We start from the raw sequence: 19,169 nt of genomic DNA on the forward strand, positions 1-19,169 counted from the left end.
GAGCCATCCTGGCTGAAGAAATCTGAACAAAAGCCTGGTCATTGATGACCATTTTTATAACCCTTCAAGCAGAGTTATTTCCTGAGCAGGTCACATTCCACACATGGTTACATAGAAAAACAACTAGACAGATCTATAATTGATAGCTCCTCGTTTACATTGGAATGTTTTTAGCAATCAGCAATATATCAAGTGTTAAGCAATTTAGATACACCATGTGACAAGCAGTTAGTAATATATCATGTGCAGAGCTGGGAACAGGATGTCTGGCCATCCTAAATTTAAGAGTTGTCTTGTAAGCAAAACAAACCTCCCTTTCATACACATTCTTTGGTGGGCCATCTGCTTTTTACCCATATTCTTTGTCGGACCATCAGTATTTTTCCAGGTACCACTTTACTCCAAGTAATTTTAAAAGCCTAATATTTTAAGGTGTGCAATTTGCCAAGACCAGAAGAATCTACTCTTAACATTTATTCTAAAATAGACCACATTATTTTAGAAATGCTTATATGTTCCAGGATTAGCTTCATAGTAGTTTCACCAATTAGTGATAGGATAAGAAAAGTAACTTAAGTAGAAGATTATTTCCCTACACGAGCAAACTTGAGCTTCAGGAGGCTCTTGTAGCTAGACACACCTCATGTTTCAGGAAAAGGATTTGCAATTTGCCAGGAGCAGGAAAATCTACCCTTAACATTTATTCTAAAATAAACCACATCATTTTAGAGATTGAGAAACACATATACAACACATACAATATGTTGGTTTTATTTCTACTGCATGATTTGGTACTATGGTGTTTGAAGCTTTGGTCTACACTGAAGGAGTCTACTCCTTAAGATTGAAAAATTTGGTGAGAAATTAGGTGCTAATGAATTTTGGAGAAGAGGCTTCAATTAAATGAACATCTTTAAAATGGTACAAAGTTTCAGGTTTACATTCTGAGAAGTGTCAATTAACTACAGTCAATCAAAACAGATAGTAAAACAGGTAGGTGATGAGCTTCTACACACCATAAAAATGTCCTTAAAAATATGATAAATGAAAAACTAGTTAGTTTTTAAAACACTTTAAAACACACTTCAAGTAGCAAAAAGATTAGAACTTGGCCAGTAAGACTCCATAGCTGATTGACAGCATCTGCAAAACTCCGGAGAATTGTATTTCTTTAGTGCCAGTCTGGCAGCCCAGATTGGGAGTACTAAGATAGAAAAGAGAACTGTTTCGTTTGCCCAGATAGTTTAAGCTATGTATTTTATTGTATTCAATATGTCAATGAAAGATTGCATGACAGGATTGGCTTGAATGTCTGCATTCCTTAATCTGCTTCTATCAAATACCAATTTCATTTAAACAAAACAAAAAAAAGTAGGAGACTCTTGCGATTTCCATAGTAACGACCCATTTACAGTATTTCACCTATCTTCATTGGTGAAGCGATGTTCACTATGTGCAACAGAAACCTACCCATCCTCACTCCATTCCTTCCAATAGTAATTCGCGGACTTCCGTTATTGTCGAGCGAGCGCACGCCTGATCATGACGACATCTCATGCTTTAGCTGGCTGTGGAATTCTGGGAGTTGAAGTCTTAAAATTGTCAAGGTTGAGAAACACGTTTAGCCAATCAGAGCAGCGAAGCCTTACAAATTAAGGACGGAACAATCTTTCTAGAGCTCGTCCTGAGGAGGAATTTGCATTTTCGCCTGGAGTTTTGCGGAGAGAGCTGCGCTTTGCGAGGTAAGCGAACCAGAGACATCGCATTAGTGTGACTCCGTGGGCTGTGTGGATCTGTGCTTTTCCGAGTTTTTTGTAACGTAATTAACCGGTTTCGTAATACGGAGGTTGGAAATGCAGGAACAGGCACTTTCGAAGTGAACTCATTGCATTTCATTATGTCAACATCATTATGTCAACATCTCCAAAGAATAGCATCTGTCCTCCGCATTTTTATTTGTGCCTGTTTTTTTTTATTATTTATGGTGTTGGGAGCATTTAGCTGCAATGTATTATCGTTTATATCTCTTTACTATTCCTTATGCATCTCCGTCAGAAACAAAACCGATTTATGAATGAGGGGAGGTTTGTTTCTTACAGATGAGATGATCACTGAAAAGTACTTTCCCAACAGATGATAGGTTTATTCATAATTGTTGCCTGTTGCGACAAAATAAGGAAATAGCTGAATATGCTTAACTTGGTCCTGGGCTTTTCTCTGAGCCACCGGTGTCAAACCCGCGACGTGACGTGACGTGTCGCGATATATCGTGACTCTTTTTACATTGCTGGCTATGGGGTGGGCCCGGTTTCAGTATGATAAAACAGGCCCGCGGGGCCGGCAATTTAACACTTCTGAAAGCGCATTCAAGGTAATGTATCCGTCTCCCATGTTATCTTACCAAAGCTCTAGTGCAGATCAGTGTCAGTGAATGGCTTAAAATTGTTTAGTGGAGATTACAGTTTGCATTCCTAATCAAATACTGTAGACAAGCATTGCCCAGCCTGATGTTCTTCTTTAGTTATGTAGCAGTTAGTAATTAGAATTGTATCACAAGACTTCTGGAAAGCAACAGGTAGAATAAGTCAGTTGTACCACTTTATCTCACATGCCTTTACTGGTGACTATATTAAATAATTACATAAAGCAAGCCTGGATAAACTCGGAATCATGAGACAGCCAATTACTTTTATCATGTATTCATATGAAGCCACCACTAAACTATATCCATCTGTATCTAGAGAGCCATTACAATTGCTCATCTAAAACTTTTTAGCTCCTACATGTGTGTTTTTACAGGCACTTGATATGAGACCATAGTCAAAATGCAAATCATATCCACATGCTCAGGATGAGAATAATTATGAATCTCATTCTTTTTTGTAATTTTTACATGGGATCTAGATGGAACCACTGTCAAAACAAACCTTTCTGCAAATATAAGTTCTAGCAATCACAAATCTGTTTGTGTAGTCTATGCTGCTTGAACAGTTATTATATAGAATAAAGATATTAATATTGTACTGCTATTTATTTTTCTTATCATTTATTGAGTTCTCTCAATAATTTGACATTTTACAGATTCATAGAAACTTTGTTAAGAAACTATCAGTGTGATGTGCCAGAACTGAACGATGATGAATAACAATAGTTCTGAGATACTGCATTCTGCCTACTTTGCTGTAGAATACATTGACTCTTTGCTGCCTGAAAATCCACTACAACAACCACTTAAAAATGCTTGGACCTATATGCTAAACAACTACACTAAATTCCAGATTGCAGCTTGGGGTTCATTTCTCGTTTACCAACTTCTCTATTTTTTAATATGCTTACCCGGATTTGTATTTCAGTTTATACCTTATATGCAAAAATATAAAATACAACAGGTAAGATAAAACTTTAACACTGTAAGAGAACCATGTTAATCTAGAGTGCTAAAACATTAGGAGGAGTTTGGTGGCACTTTATATAGCTAAGACTTGTTATTAAAATGTATAAATGTTCATGATCTGCAACTCACTTCATCAGACTAATGTAGGATTTAAATTGGAGTGAGATGGGAGTAAGAAGGGCAAGATCATTGGTTAAGCAAATGCAGTTTATATGTAAAATAGATTCCTATTGTATTGGTTAGAATTTGTGTTAGGTTAAAAACATAGTGTTTGTTTAGACGTTCTGAGATTGCTAAAACTTTTGAGAGGTATGTCTGTCCATCCATCCATCCATCCATCTGTGTTATTTTGGACCTTTCACTCTTTCAACCTAACCACCTCACAGGGTTGTGGGGAGAATAGGAGGAAGGAGTTTTACGTATGTTTGTTGCCTTGAGCTTATAAAAAGGGGGATAAAAATAAATAAATAAATAACATGTAAGTTCAGCAACATCTCATTCATTGATGGAGTTAAAGTCATGTTTTTCCAAAACTGGCACTTTGAGATATGCCATAGAATGTCCAAAAAGGTTGAAATCAAATATTTTTTTCTTATTTTGATTGAAGAAAATTTGGTGTCAAATTTGGTATCCATTGGTTCTTTTGTGCAAAGTTGTCCCATTTGTCTTATGTAAAATTCAGAGGGGCATTCCTGGTAGACGATGGCATGAATAACATCAGAGAAAGACCACGTGAAGGCACCTCCAATCGTGTGTCTATATTTCTTGTAGCCTGTGATGATGATGTTAGAGCAAAATAGATATATAAATTTATTGTAAGATTTGGTTCCATATTAGCATTTTTTGTTATTGTCTCTGTTGTTTGGACAATTTGTTTAGGCTAGATAATTGGGTAGCTGTATGCAAGAGTGGGCCTGCCATACAAGTGCCTGAGATAATGTATCTTTGTCTAGTATGGGCTGTAACTTACTAATAATGCATTTCAGTAGTGTGAACTTCGAGATGTAAGCACATTAGGTGGTATTATGTTGTTTTGTTTCTGATGCCTATCTTTTACTAGCTCCTCCCAAGTAATTGATCTAGCCCTATTGGGGTTTTTTTCTATTCATCTTGTTCTATGGGTAGGTTAGTCACCTGATGCTTGGTTTAGTTCCACCAGTTGATCATTTCTTGTTAAGTGGATCAGAACAAATTTGCATTTGTGTAGAGCAGCAGTTCTCAACCTATGGGTCGCGACCCAATTTGGGGTCGATCGACCATTTTTCGGGGGTCGCCAAAGGCGGCGATCCACCATTTTTCCCCCTCAGGGGGCGGTGCCGTGCATGCGTGCTGCGCATGGGGGCGGCGCCGTGCATGCGCGCCACGCATGGGGGCGCCGCCGCGCATGCGTGCCGCGCATGGGGTGCCGCTGCGCATACATGGTCCCGCCCCCATGCGCGCCACGCTGCGCATGCGCAGAACGTTTGTGTGACGGGGGTCGCCGTCACACAAACGTTGAGAACCACTGGTGTAGAGCCTGACTATACATGATAGATTTGGAGATGAGCTGGAAGCATTTAGGCATTCATGTGATTTTATATGTTTCCTATAGGGAAACATGTTGTATTGTGTATGTTTGTTATCTTGTCATGGCAAAGTTCTGGTGTAATAGAAGTTCCAGGATAGAGATGACATTGGTAATGAATTTTTGTTTATAATAAAAAATGCTGATGAAATAGTTTTAAGAGTTTCTTGTAGAATATGATATTATCTTTGACTGAGTCAAAGGGATGAAAGAGATCTTGGAGTCCTAGTAGACAATCTCTTAAATAAATATGAGCCAGCAATATGCTTCAAATGTCATTGAAGCTCATTTCCTTAAATGCATAGAGTGACTAAATTTAGGATTTAAATTGGAGTGAGGTAGGGTGAAGGGAGGGGAAAGCTATTGTTATACGGATGCAAATTATATATAAAATAAATACAAATTAAAAATTACATATAATTACATTTATAGCCTGCTAAAATCATTTGTATATGTTGAGATATTCTGTAATTGCCTGAAACCTTTAGATGTACGTTACTCAGAAAATTTGAGGGCTGCCAGAGAGCGTCCAGGGAGATTAAAATGCTCTGATACTACTTTGTCTTTATTGTGGGGTGTCCTAATGTCAAATCTGTGTCCAGTGGTTGTTTTGCAAAATTGGTATCAAATCTCCATTCTATCTGGAAGTATTGAAAGAAATTAATAAAAAGGACTTGAAACTCTACTGATTAAATTTACCTACTGACATATTATTTTTACTGACTCTTAACTACAAAAATCTATTCAAAGATGTGTCTGAGATAAAATGTAACAATAAAACACGAAATGTGTGAAAGTCAAAACATTCCATGCAATAAATGCTAAGCTTCAGCGGTTACACTGAAAAATATAACTTAAAAATAAAATCATGAGAACAAAGAGCTTTTCTGTCAGGCTTGGAACTAGTCACTGTTGAAAAACCTGTTGTTAATGCATCTACAAATTAAGACAGTATTTGATGTATAGGAGGGCCTCCCTCCCCAGAATGAACTATTCTTTATTCTTAATATTAAAAAAGAGGCAGAATAGAATATTTTTCCTAAGGAGAAGAGGAGAGACACCTTCTTAAAAGCAGCAGCCAAAAGCAGAAACCTGAGGAGATTAGTCTTTAGGAATGGGGATTTTGTAATCTATTCAGTAAGACTGGGCCACACTATTCATAAAGAAAGAACAGCCAGAAACCTTAAATAAGCAGCACAATAGGCAAGGCCCAACTAAGATTAGCTCAGACAAACACCTAGGATTTGCACTTCACTTCTTGCCTGTAGAACTAGCCATGATCCCATTAAGAATCTGGCAATGGTCATTAAAATATTAAAGGACATATTCTTACACAGGAACAGGCATTTCAATCCCAAAGCCCCAAAGAAAGTATAAAAACCCACCTACTCTCAATTCCATTTTGTCAGCCACCCCAGAAACATGCTGCTGACATTTTAGTTTCTGGCTACCAAATAAACAGATATCTTCTTGCCTAGTAGCCTCCATTTTAGTTTCAGCGGCTTTCTCCCAGCTTGGGACTGGACCTGATTTTTCTTCCTACAGATGCAAGAACATTAAAGTCTTTACAGTACACCTTGAAATTAGGGGTAGTCCTTTAACTGGCAGCCACATACATTGCTCTTGCTGACAGAAAACTTTATTGAAAGCAGAGCTTTAACCAGATTTATAAGTTATACTAGTTGGTGGAATATATTGTGTGAGTTATTTATTGAATCCAGCTAATATTTGTATTGACTAAAGTGCATTACAAGAAATCATACCTAAAATTATTAACCAATATCTCAGTGCAGGACAAATAAAATCAAAGAAAAGTAATCAGAGAACACTTCTTTAATTTAAAAAATTATATCCAACCAACTCATTTCAAGAATGCACAATTTGCAGTGTAATACTTGAATCCAAGTTAAGCAGTTTATTTTGCTTCAGACCTACCCATACTTATGGAGGAAAAATACTACTGAACACAAAGTTATATTTGTAAGTAAACTTGCCTAAGATTGGATTTTTAATTAAGAGAATCGCTATGAGTGGGCCGTAATTTTCCTATTACTTATTACCCATAAACACATGGGGCAGAGGACAAGGAGACAATTATGTAACCTCACCCCTTTAACATGTAGGAGACATTGTAACAGAAGTTCAAAAGTCAAGAACATGTTGCAATATATGTTTTGTAATGTTGACATCATCGTAGCTGGGAAAAGATGTCTGTGAGAAAGATTAATCCGTTTCCAATATGCACTATTTAATTATTTTTTGTTTATTTGCTGCTGTTATAGGATAGACCAGAAACATGGACTAAACAATGGAAATGTTTCAAACAAATTATGCTCAATCGCTTTTTTATTCAATTGCCTCTCATATGTGGTAGCTATTATTTCACAGAATATTTTAATATTCCTTATGACTGGGAAAGCATGCCAAGATGGTAAGTAATATTCAATTATTTTTTGTTGTTAAAAATACATATTTCCAACATTACAAATGTTAGTATAATGCTGATAAATGATTGGGTTTGGGAGAAATTTCTAGGAGTTCTGAGACAAAATGCTTTTGACTCTATGGTTTATTGATTAAAAATGACAAGGGAGTGAAACCTTAATTTAATAGACTAGTTGCAGGGAGACAGTGTCTGCTATTCGTAATTGTTAAGCTCCAGAAACATTCAGCAACATGTTATCATTTATTCATTCTATAAAACAAATAGAAATATAATAGGTAATATCTGGATATCTTTATGCAAGACGAAAATGGAAGCCTAAGAGTTATTTTAAATATAATATAAACTACATTATAATTAACTCCTATGTTTCTTGTCTTTCTCAGGCAATGACTTATTTGCTGTGCTTGTTGCTCCAAGAGGGAAAAATATCTTATTAAAAGTTCTTTGTATGTTAAATATGTCAGGTTTCTACCACTGGTCATTGGATAGATTGTACAAATATATAATCATCTCAAAAACCAATTTTATTTTAAAGGTTTGTGATAGTTGCCCAGTGCTTTGGATCTGCTGTGATTGAAGATACCTGGCATTATTTCCTGCATCGACTACTTCATCATAAGAAAATATATAAATATATTCACAAAGTACATCATGAATTTGTTGTATGTAATTTCTTAATTTTTTTATTATATAGTTAAGCTGTATATGCACTTACCAATAAGAAAATTCCATACAAATCATTGGGACCTGTTTCTGTATATGATTGCAGGCTTAACATTTCATTCAATGGGCATGTATTAGTTAATATTTTTTAGAAATAGGGAGAAGAAACTAGCAGGTTTATTATTTAGCTATATGATTTCTTTACTGTTCTTCCTATCATATGAGGCCAGAATGGTTTACAAAAGTTGAAGAGTTTTAACTTAAACATTGCAGTAAACCAATAATATGATTTTGTTCCTCTTAGCATTTTTTCTTAGCTAACTTGTTATTAAGAAAGAAGTGTATTGTGTTTTTTATTATTCTGTTATCTAGAATGGGGTCCCCAATCCTCTGTTGAGGGGTGCTGCAGCCCACTACTGGGCCATGAACTGTTCAGAACTGGCCATCTGAAGTGGTGGGTGCACGTATACATCCCTACTTGCACGAGCAGCAGGAAAGCACATGTCCTCCATTTTTGCAAGCAGTGTGCCTGCTGCTCGTGCAGAACCATCCCCCCTCCCCGCACCAGTCCGCAAAGCCAGAAAGATTGGGGAATTCTGATCTAGAACATAGAAGCCCATTTTATTCTTAGCATCATTTCCCAATCATAGCTCATAATGAATGTTAGCTTCTCTGACACTACTTCCACAATTTGGGCTATATTGGTAAGTGTTCAGTTGCTCAGTATTTGTAATTGCAGTGATTTATTTTAGCCAGTCTTGATTAATTATACATTGTAATATAATTCACAAATTCCTTGTGTGTCCAATCACACTTGGCCAATAAAGAATATTGTATGGTATGTATTGTAATATAGTTGAATGTCAGATACATTTCTCAGAATGGGCATATCTTTTCTTATATAGTGATAGTAGATTCAAATCAAGCAAATTCCAATTTGAGAGGATTTATGTTAAATTTAGAAACTTTTGCCTGGGTTTGCAGTAAGCATTGTGTAAATTGCAAATAATAAGCCACACTATATTTTATATTTTACATATGCTCTATTCTATTCTATTTTATATATTTTTATTTGTGACCTGCATTTTAGCAGACCTAAAAGATCAGACTAATTTTTACAATATTGACTACCAACAACTCTGCAGGAATTCAGGAATAATCTTTCCCATCATTTGATGTCTTAGATATTTAAGAAGAAATGCAAAGAAATTTCCTACTATGAAAAGAAGGACTAGCAGTGACATGATAGCAGAGTTCCAATATCTCAGGGGCTGCCACAAAGAAAAGTTATTCTCCAAAGTACCTGAAGGCAGGAGAAGAAACAATGGATGGAAACTAATCAAAGAGAAAGGCAATATAGAACTAAGGAGAAATTTCTTGACAGAACAATGAATCAGTGGAATGAGTTGCCTCCAGAAGTTGTGACTGCTCCAACACTGGAAGGTTTTAAGAAGAGATTGGACAACCATTTGTCTAAAATGATATAGGGTTTCCTGCCTGAGCCAGGGGTTGGACTACAAGACCTCCAAGGTCCCTTCCAACTTTGTTATTCTGTTAAGATAAATCTTTTCTCCAAGTTCCAGTTTACATTTGAACTTAAAAAAAAATACAGTGCGAAACATTTGTACTTTATTTGAATAACTAATTTCTGTTTCTAAAATAATAAGAAACTTAGTTTCAAGCAACCTCTTTAACATGATCTTTTGAAACATTGAGGAAAACAGAATACATATAAGTTTACTGATCTATAGAATCTTCTTTGTGTGCCTTTAAATCACACAGTATCCACAGTTACATAGCACCTACTGTTTTAAGGGGCTGTCTGGAATTAGCAGTAGCAAATATTCTTACATTTAGAAATGTATTCAATTTATTCAATTCTACATTTGAGTCGAAGGTTAGCATGTGAGGGAAGAAAATCTGCTGAAACAATACTGTCATATTGAAACATATATATGAAATATTCAGTATGGTTACACGTACATGAACCTTCTCTGTATATTTTTCTTCAGGCACCATTTGGGATGCAAGCTGAATATGCACATCCTTTAGAAATTCTAATCCTTGGAACTGGATTCTTCATTGCGATAATGGTCTTCTGTAATCACGTAATTTTCCTGTGGGCATGGTTATTTTGTCGTTTGATAGAGACCATTGATGTTCACAGGTAATCTTTTGTTATTTATTAATGATTGTGTTCAGATTCAGAAAATTTAAAATTATTTAAACATAACTATTGGAAAAAGTTGTCACTAACTTCTCAGTGACAAGCTTCTAAATTCTTCAGATATTGTTTGGGCAAAAAAGATTTTCATTACTTAAATAGAATATTGAACAGATAAAAGAAAAATATCTGAAGAACAAGAAAACCAAAGAATATCTGATCAGGAGATACCATCTAGAAACAAGGAAGATTAAGGAAGCATTGGAAATAATAAAGCGTCAAATAATGGCTATAGCCAAGAAGATCTACAAATACGGACCTCAAATTGCACACTATAGGCAGAATCTCCAATTTCAGTCAAATCAGAAATGTTTCTACAATCCATCAATAGAGAGACTGTAATGAACTGATCAATACCTGATAAAGAAACAGTGCAGTTCTGGGTGCAGCTATGGGACAACATAAAAAAATACATGAATGCGCCTAGATAAAGGAGGTGGATTAGTATAAAGCAACTTGAAATGAAAGAACCCATAATAAAAATAGAAACGGTGGAGAATAGGACAAGAAAAATCAAGAGTTGTGGTTGAAGCATCTGACTAGTCTCTACCCACTTACTGCCCACCAATAAGGTAAAGTTGAACATTGGTTAATATCTGTCAAAATCTCCCTGATAATTAAAGCTCCAACAAAAGGAGCAGCATCAGGCAACTGCAGGCCAATTTCCTAGTTACCAACAACTTTCAAATTGCTAACTGGTGTGGTAGCTGATGCAGTCCAGTAGCGTCCAGTTCTTTCTACCTGGGCAGAAGGGAAACTGTGCAAATAACAGAGGACCTCTTCTAAAACCAGGTGAGTAGCAGCTCCAAATTTGGCAAGATGATTTTGGAAAACTGTAATAGAAAGACCAATTTGAACATAGCTTGAATAGATTACATGAAGGACTCTCTGCCACACAATCAGAGAATCAAGTGCCTAGAAATACAAACATCAGAGGTTTTGTGCAAAGATGCACAATGGAAGACATAGTTACTGGTCAGTGGTGATAGACTGGGAGAAATTAATACCAAAAGAGGAACTTTCAAGGAGATTCACTATCACCACTACTGCTTATCATTGTCGATAGTACTGATTAACTCAGTCCATGGCTATCAAACTTCAAAAACATCTGCTAGGCTATGCTATCTACTTTACATAGATCTGAAATTGCATGGAAAAATACCATCTAAAATAGAATCACAAACAACACTAAAACTAATTTTCATCACACAGACGGTACTTAACACCAAAGACTACAGCCCAGCAACAACAACCATCCAATCAAACAGCCCAAAATCAGACCATGATTCAGAAATATCCGAACAAATAACATTCATACCAATTTGCATCACATAAAAAGGTATTTAAAGGCCAGTATTCTGGCAGACGAGCACAATTCAAAGTGCACTGATGATGTCTCCTCGAATGGTGACGAAATGTATGCAACCAAATTGCCAAGCTCGGAGCTCAAACCAACAGCCCAGACTGCCCATATATACAGTCAAGATACTGCAATGGAGTTTGATCTGGACATGTATCCTGGCCTCATTGTCAACAAGGAAAAAATAATGAAAACTGAAGGAATCAAGATGTCCTATAGAAATAACATCAAAAATCTGGATGAAGACTACCACTACAAATGCCTGGGCATCCTTCAAGCTGACAAAATCAAGAGTTTTGATGTCAAGAAAAAAATGAGAAGTGAATATATCATGAGAGTGAAGACGATTTTAAAGTCCAAACTTAGTGGAGGAAATAAGAGTTAATAACAGCAGTTAATAACACGGCAGTTCCAGTTATTAGATACACAGCTGGAATAGTGGACTGGACTCAAGCAGAACTAAAAGTCCTGAATAAAAATATCAGAAAAACAATGACAATGAGTCATACCCTTCATCCAAACAGCAATGCTGACAGTCTTTACTTACCAAGAAAAATAGGTTGATGTGGAATGTTGCAAGACAGTTGAAAAAGAAAAGTGAGCATTGAAAAACTATCTGGTAAATGAAGAAGATGCATTGAAGGTAATATACATGAAAGCTTACTAACTATTGGGGAGACCATACTGGCCTACAAGAAAGACCACATGTCGAATAGAAAAGAGACATAGCAAGGAAAAATATTATATAGCCAGTACACTAAAAAAAATAGCAGATAATAACAAGACCTGACAAAGATTAAGATCAGGAAAGTGAAAGAAAAAGACAGAGGGACCAATTCTGACTGCAGAAGACCAAACCGTAAGAACAAATGCATAGAAAGCAGGAAATAAGAAGACACCAACAGATAGCAAATGCTGCCTCAGTGAAGAAGCTATAGAGACAGTGGATCATCTAGTTAACTGCTATAAAAGATTGCACAGGCTGATCACAAGTAATGGTATTACAAAATAGCAACAATAGTGAATTGGGAGATCTGCAAGAAATATAATTTGCTTTCAAGCAAGAACCACAAAATAGAAAATGTAACAAAAAATGAAGAAGCTAAATTGCTCTGGAACTTTAGAATTTAAACAGATGGGCACCTACCACATAACACACCAAATTTAACAATTGTTGATAAGAAAGATAAAGTTTCAATGGTGGATATGGCAGTACCTGGAGACATCAGAATGGAAGTAGAAGGATTGTGGCAAAAGAAAGCAAAGATAGTACCCAAAATAGGTCCCTTGCGTGCAGACCCAAAACATCTGAGCACCATGGTTTGGCATGACCAAACTAACCAATTGCAAAAGGCAATTTTGGTTTAGAACAGCTTACACTCTGTGATTATATCTTTAACACCATTAAACAAATCTGCCTATCCCAGGTTCTTGAGAAGGACTCAATAGGCAGATAAAAATGCTAAATCCAATCTAAATGACTGGCTGACTGTGTAATGAGCCATAATAATAATATATTAAATTTATATGCCACTGACTCCCAGCAAATCTAGGCAGTTTAAAAAGTGTTTAAAACATTTAAAACAAATAAAAAACAGAGCAAAAAGAGCAAAGGTGGCAGAGTTAACCACCCAACCATCTGGATGGGGCTTGAGTACTTGAGTCAGAAAAGGGCCTGGGCAAAGAGCCAGGTTTTCAGGGCCCTTCAAAACACCACTTGGTGGGCCATTCAAATCTTGTGGGGAACCACATTCTAGAGGGCAATTGCTGGTACAGAGAAAGACGCTCTTCTGGGGTCCTGATAGATATTATTGTTTAATCAATGGAACTCAAAAGTGCACCAACCCTGCCAGATTAGATTGCTGGCATATACTATGGGAGAATATGAACAACTCATGATGGACTAGGTTTGTATGTGTATGAAATATAATCACCATGTAGAAACTTATAATAGTATGTTACTTATCTCTTCTCAGAGCTGAGAAGTTTTATTTTATTTTTCTGCTTGTAATAATCCTGACAGTTTGAATAGGCACATAATTTTCCTGGAATATATATATATATATATATATATATATATATATTTGTTTTCTGAGGTTTTCGCGGGTATTTGTATATAGGTCTTTTGTTGTTCGGATTTTCTCCCGCGTAAAATTGGAAGTATCTTGGCGACGTTTCAATGAAGTCATATTCGTCATCTTCAGGCTGGTGTTTTCAGCTTTGCTGCTCAAAGCAAGAAGCTGAAAACACCAGCCTGAAGATGACGAATGTGACTTCATTGAAACGTCGCCAAGATACTTCCAATTTTACGCGGGAGAAAATCCGAACAACAAAAGACCTATATATATATATATATATATATATATATTAGGTATTGCTAACAAAGAATAAAGAGAGAATGGTATAGCTATTTCGGGTTCCTTTAACCCTCATCAGCCAAACTTACTCTTCTGAGATTCGAACCTGGGCTATCTGCATGTTAGGCAGATGTTATAACCTCTAAGCCACGGGTTCTCTCCCACTTTGTTAGCTACATATATATATATGTATGTATGTATGTATGTATATATATATGTGTGTATGTGTGTGTGTGTGTGTGTGTGTGTGTGTGTGTGTGTGTGAAAGTTATTTAATGGACTAGTACAGATATAAGAAATATTCTTTAAGACTTTCCAAAAAATGAATTTTAGAAGATTCAAAGCCAGTGTCATGCCTCCATCTGAACCTGAATCTGCGGAGGAAAATGAACTGGAACGGGATCCTATGGAGGCCGAGGGAGAGGTGTCAGAGGAATGTGGGGCAGAGCAGACTGAGGCAGGCCAGGGCCCTTCAGGATTGGAACAGGAGGAACAGGAGAGGCAGAGTTCAGGCGATGAGCAAGGGCCACCCCCACCTGATCCTAGAGCACAGAGAGTGGAGAGAAGGAGGGAACAACGCAGGCAGGCTTAATTACTCAGGAGGAGAGCATCCCGCCCTTCTACACAAGGAACATCTGGAGATTGAGATTTAAGGAGATGCTGTGGGGAGGGGATTTGTCGGGAACAAACACTGATTCTTGGAGTGTTGTGTATTGTTGCTGATCTCTTGTTCTGTGACTTCTGTTTGGAAACCTGGAAACTCAAACTATTAGATTGACTGAAAACTGATTCAAACAGACTTGTTAAGTTTATGTTTTCTTCCTTGTTATCTCTATGGCCTTGAGTACTTTCTTATGTTAATCAGACTGTATTTGAACCTACTTTCAGCCAGAGTCGGCTGAAGGGGTGTGTGTGATTCTTTTGTTTGAGGCTTGCCAGTAAACTTGGGAGCATTTGCGGAAAATTTGGAACAATAAAAAAAAACTGTTTGAATTGCCAGCTGACTACATTTCCTCTGTGCTTTGCCCTGGATCATCACAGTCATGTTGATACTAAAACTAAATAAATATCTAAAGCCCTAGTCATTTATTCATTTACCCATTGAACTCAATGGGACTTATTTCCAAATAGATACAAGATCCTATTTCAGACCTTTAGGACTAAACAAATTGTACATAAAATGTGAGAAATGGCTTCATATTATTAAAATGTGCATTCGATTATGTTTCTTTTTAGTGGCTATGATATTCCTCTGAATCCTTTACATTTGCTGCCCTTTTATGCTGGATCCCGCTTTCATGACTTCCATCATATGAACCTCAATGGCAATTACTCTTCAACTTTCACCTGGTGGGATAAACTCTTTGGTACTGATTCACAGTACAATTCTTACAAAGAGAAAATGAAGAAAGAGAAAGACACAATGGGAAAGAAGATGGAATAAATTTCCCATTTGCAACACTCAATGGCAGCACCAAAGAGGCAAGTGGCCACTTAGTTTTGCTTAAAACTAGAAAACTTAACAATTATTGCAATTCAAAATAAAACGTGGCTTTTAACAAACAAACCAAGCTTAGGTTTGCAGCAGGAAAAACATTCATTGATGCATTTTCCAAATGATTGTGTTTTTCTCCAGCATGTAGAGGAATGTAGACTCCACGCATGGGTTGATTTAGTCTTCTAGCCCAATCAGACCAAACAATCAAAGTTGCCACGCCTCTGCAGGGTCTGACCATGCCCCAGTTTTCGTTTGGTCTCAGCCCTGAAGACACATGAGAATTTGGCTCCTAATTTAGATTCAGAAAGGTAGTTATTGCCATTCGTGGTTTCTCTATCCTTTTTTTCCTTCTTGGGGGGGGGGGGATTGGTTCAGCTCTGAGCTCAGTGCTGCACCATTTCTTCTCTCTTAATCAATTCCCTTCTCCGTGAGTTTTCAGAGGCAGACAGCTGATCGTAGATTGCTGCCTCCTCATTACAATCCACTTCCCCCACCCCCTCCCAAGATCTTCGCTGTGAATGCGAAGCTAAACTACTAATTTTCAGCTGAAAACTGAAATCACCTTCTTAGGTTTGTTACCAAGTCAAACAACCTGTGGGCGCCATTTTGAGCCTCTAGAAGGCTCGATCCTCACACTACTCAAGTACTTCCTTGTTACTGTTGATTGTCAGCTGTAAATTACCAAAAAAAAAAAAAAACAGCATGTGAACTGTTTGACTAAAAGAGCTGATTACCAGATTACTTGCAGGAGAGGATTTTTTCTCTCAGCTTGTTTCATCTCTCATCAGATTGTCCCGGCCACCATTTTGGGCTCCGCCCGATCACACACATTAAATTGACTGCTTTGTCCTAATTACAGCCTTTTCGGTCACGAAGTAACTTACTTATTTGGTGATTCTCCCTAAGTGTGGGGGGGGGGAATAGGAGTTCTAATTACATTCCTTTAGATCTTCATTCAGCTGCTTAATAGGCACCATCTCAGGTTGCCTAGTGGACATAGGGAAAATACCAGACTGTGATTTACCAGTACCTTTTAAATATCCAGTGCCAACAGATTGGATGGCTGCTTGCCTTGCCTGTTTTCCGCTGTCTGCATAGTGGTCGGCACTTACTGTCCTAGCCGTCACTAAGTGAGACAAGAGGGTCAAAAAAAATCAATTAAAATAAAACAGAATTAAATTAAACAAGATATATACCTATATTCATATATAGACTTATCTTTAATTTGATACCTTTTCGGCCAAATTGTCTCTATTACAGTGGGCCTGAAAAATTGAATGGGGAGGACAGCCCCTGAGCGTAGCGCGGCTTATATTGCGTAGTGACTCCGTGCTTAACGGTGGGCCAGACCTCACAGACCCTCGTGCAGGCCTGTACCACCCAGGTGGGCCGTGGCCTTCCTTTCTCCTGCAGACCAAGGGCCAATCCAGGGATCTCCTGGTGAAAACCTGCCCTTTCTTCTCCTGCAGAACAGGACTGATCCAGGGATCTCCTGGTGACAACCTGTCTTTTCTTCTACTGCAGTACTGGCCAGATCCAGGGATCTCCTGGTGAACACCTGTTGTTTATTTCCTATTGTTTATTTCAATATGGCGGATAACACCGTTTCACAGGCTTCCACCTCCAGTGGAAATATAAAATGCAAGCCATCCAGTCTGGATACACCTGCAAAAGCCAAGGCCAAGGTCAAACGGACCTCTAAGGCCGATGACAAGCAAGCAGATAGCAGACATGGGGTGCTGGAGCGACAATTCTCCAAAGCCCTGCGGCAGACAGGAGAGACGCAGCTTATCCCCTCACCTCCTCTTGCATCCACATCCTGGGAGCATCGACCTTCCCCTCTTACACAGGCTTGGTCTCCTGAGCAGACCCTGGACCAGGGTTCCTTGCTGGGATATGAACGGGACCATCTGTCCCTCTTTGACCGAGAATTGAGATTACAGGTCCAAGATTCCATTCCAGCTGCTTCCTCAGTGTCTTGTGGGTCTCAGGGGGAGGTTACTACAGTCGTCCCTCCCCCAATCCCTTCAGCATCTTTCACGCCGATGGCGGCGGGTCTTCGGGGCCCCGAACATCCTTCATTTACTGTCCAGTTCCAAGCCATGATCTCACAGGCGGTGGTTCAGGCAATGGCGGCTTCAGGGAGGGCCATTCCAGTCCAAGGACCGTCAACCCCTCCTACGCCCACGGAAACTAGGCATCCCAGGGAGTATGTGATTTCAGATCACGGTTCTCCACCTCAATCTGAAGGGAGCGAGATATCAGATTTTTCTGCTCAGATTCCGGAAGAAGGCATGTGGTCAGACGGGGAAGACATTCAGGCAGAGGCAACTCCTATGGTAGGGGTGTTTAATCCAAATTCCTTCTATCCTCTTTTACAAAAGGCCTATGTCACCAGAACAATTGAACCCGTGAAACCACAGACGACCGATTAGGACTCTGGACAGAGTTCTGACCCATTGTTTCTGGAACCGGTCAAGAAGAACCTACAGATACCTTGCCCCCCTATGTTTCTCAAATCCATTCAGGATCAGTGGGGATCTCCTGGAAGTTTCTCTGCTCTTGGGGGATTAGATCGTAAGCTCTTAGATACGGTCCCTTCCCTCAACGATGTCCTCGAAGTTCCAAGTGTAGACGAGGCTCTCGCCCCCATACTGTCAGACACCAAAATCCCAGGAGATATGTCGGAGGCCCTTAAGGCTGAGGACAAGAAGTCTGAGATTTCCCTCAAAAGGACCCATCAGGCATCGGCTTGGGCTATAAGAGCCTCAACATCTAACTCCTTTTTCGCTAGAATTGCATTAATCTGGCTCAGGGAATTACAGGCCAGATTATCCCCAGACAAGGTAAGGGTTCACCAGGATGTCACTAAACTAAGGGCCGCACTGGAATACATGACGGATGTGTCTCTGCAGTCGGCCAAATATTCGGCTCGGGCCATAGCTTCCAATGTGGCCGCACGCCGGTTGTTCTGGCTAAAAAATTGGAAGGCCGATACCAGGCACAAATGGAGAGTAGCTGCGGCACCATATCATAAGGGTCGCCTTTTTGGAGAGGCTCTCACTCCTTACCTGACTGAAAACAAGGAAAAGTTGAAAGTACTAGCTCATGTTGTCAAAAAAACGGGCAGACGTTTTTCTCCATACAACCGGTGTCCGTCGTTCAAGTCTGGCTCAGACCAAACTACATGGAGCGGGTATCGGCCCTTTCAAGCAGGGCCGGACCGCTCATCGGACCGGTCTGGGTACAGAGACAAGCCAAAGCCACAATTCCAGGCTAAGAGGCCCCTTCGCGGCAGAGGAGCTCGTCCTTTCCGAAAGTCAAAGTGACTTGAGGCGGATTCCTCCCATTGGCGGAAGACTGGCACTATATTTCCACAAATGGGAAAGTACCACCATGGACAATTGGGTTCTAACCACTATCAGAGACGGACTGTCTCTGGAGTTCCTCACACTCCCACCTCGGCGCTTCATCTCCTGCCCCCTATCCAGAAATCCCGTGAAACAAGGTCTCATGGAGGAGGCCATTTGTCATCTGTTAAGCATAGAGGCAATAGAGCGGGTACCCCCAGATCAATGGGGACTGGGTTTCTACTCCATCCTGTTCATGGTACCAAAACCCTCAGGAGGATGGAGGGTGATCCTAGACCTCAAGGCTCTAAAT

At 38.8% G+C, this 19,169-nt stretch overlaps 1 protein-coding gene across 1 annotated transcript in view; it reads left to right on the forward strand.

Annotated features, from left to right (window-relative positions):
* The first annotated feature begins 1,587 nt into the window (after positions 1–1,587).
* LOC120309832 (methylsterol monooxygenase 1-like) overlaps positions 1,588–19,169 on the forward strand; it is a 50,188-nt gene continuing 32,606 nt past the window's right edge. Inside the window, exons 1-6 of the mRNA XM_039347449.1 lie at positions 1,588–1,742; positions 3,082–3,389; positions 7,241–7,389; positions 7,940–8,066; positions 10,080–10,234; positions 15,245–15,490. Of these exons, the coding sequence (XP_039203383.1) occupies positions 3,135–3,389; positions 7,241–7,389; positions 7,940–8,066; positions 10,080–10,234; positions 15,245–15,452 (894 nt within the window). The 5' untranslated portion in view covers positions 1,588–1,742; positions 3,082–3,134 and the 3' untranslated portion in view covers positions 15,453–15,490. The remainder of the gene's footprint in view (positions 1,743–3,081; positions 3,390–7,240; positions 7,390–7,939; positions 8,067–10,079; positions 10,235–15,244; positions 15,491–19,169) is intronic.

The sequence above is a fragment of the Crotalus tigris genome, unplaced genomic scaffold (genome assembly GCF_016545835.1).
Source record: "Crotalus tigris isolate CLP2741 ecotype Arizona unplaced genomic scaffold, ASM1654583v1 scf7180000018073.2002930, whole genome shotgun sequence".
Classification (NCBI taxonomy): domain Eukaryota; kingdom Metazoa; phylum Chordata; class Lepidosauria; order Squamata; family Viperidae; genus Crotalus; species Crotalus tigris.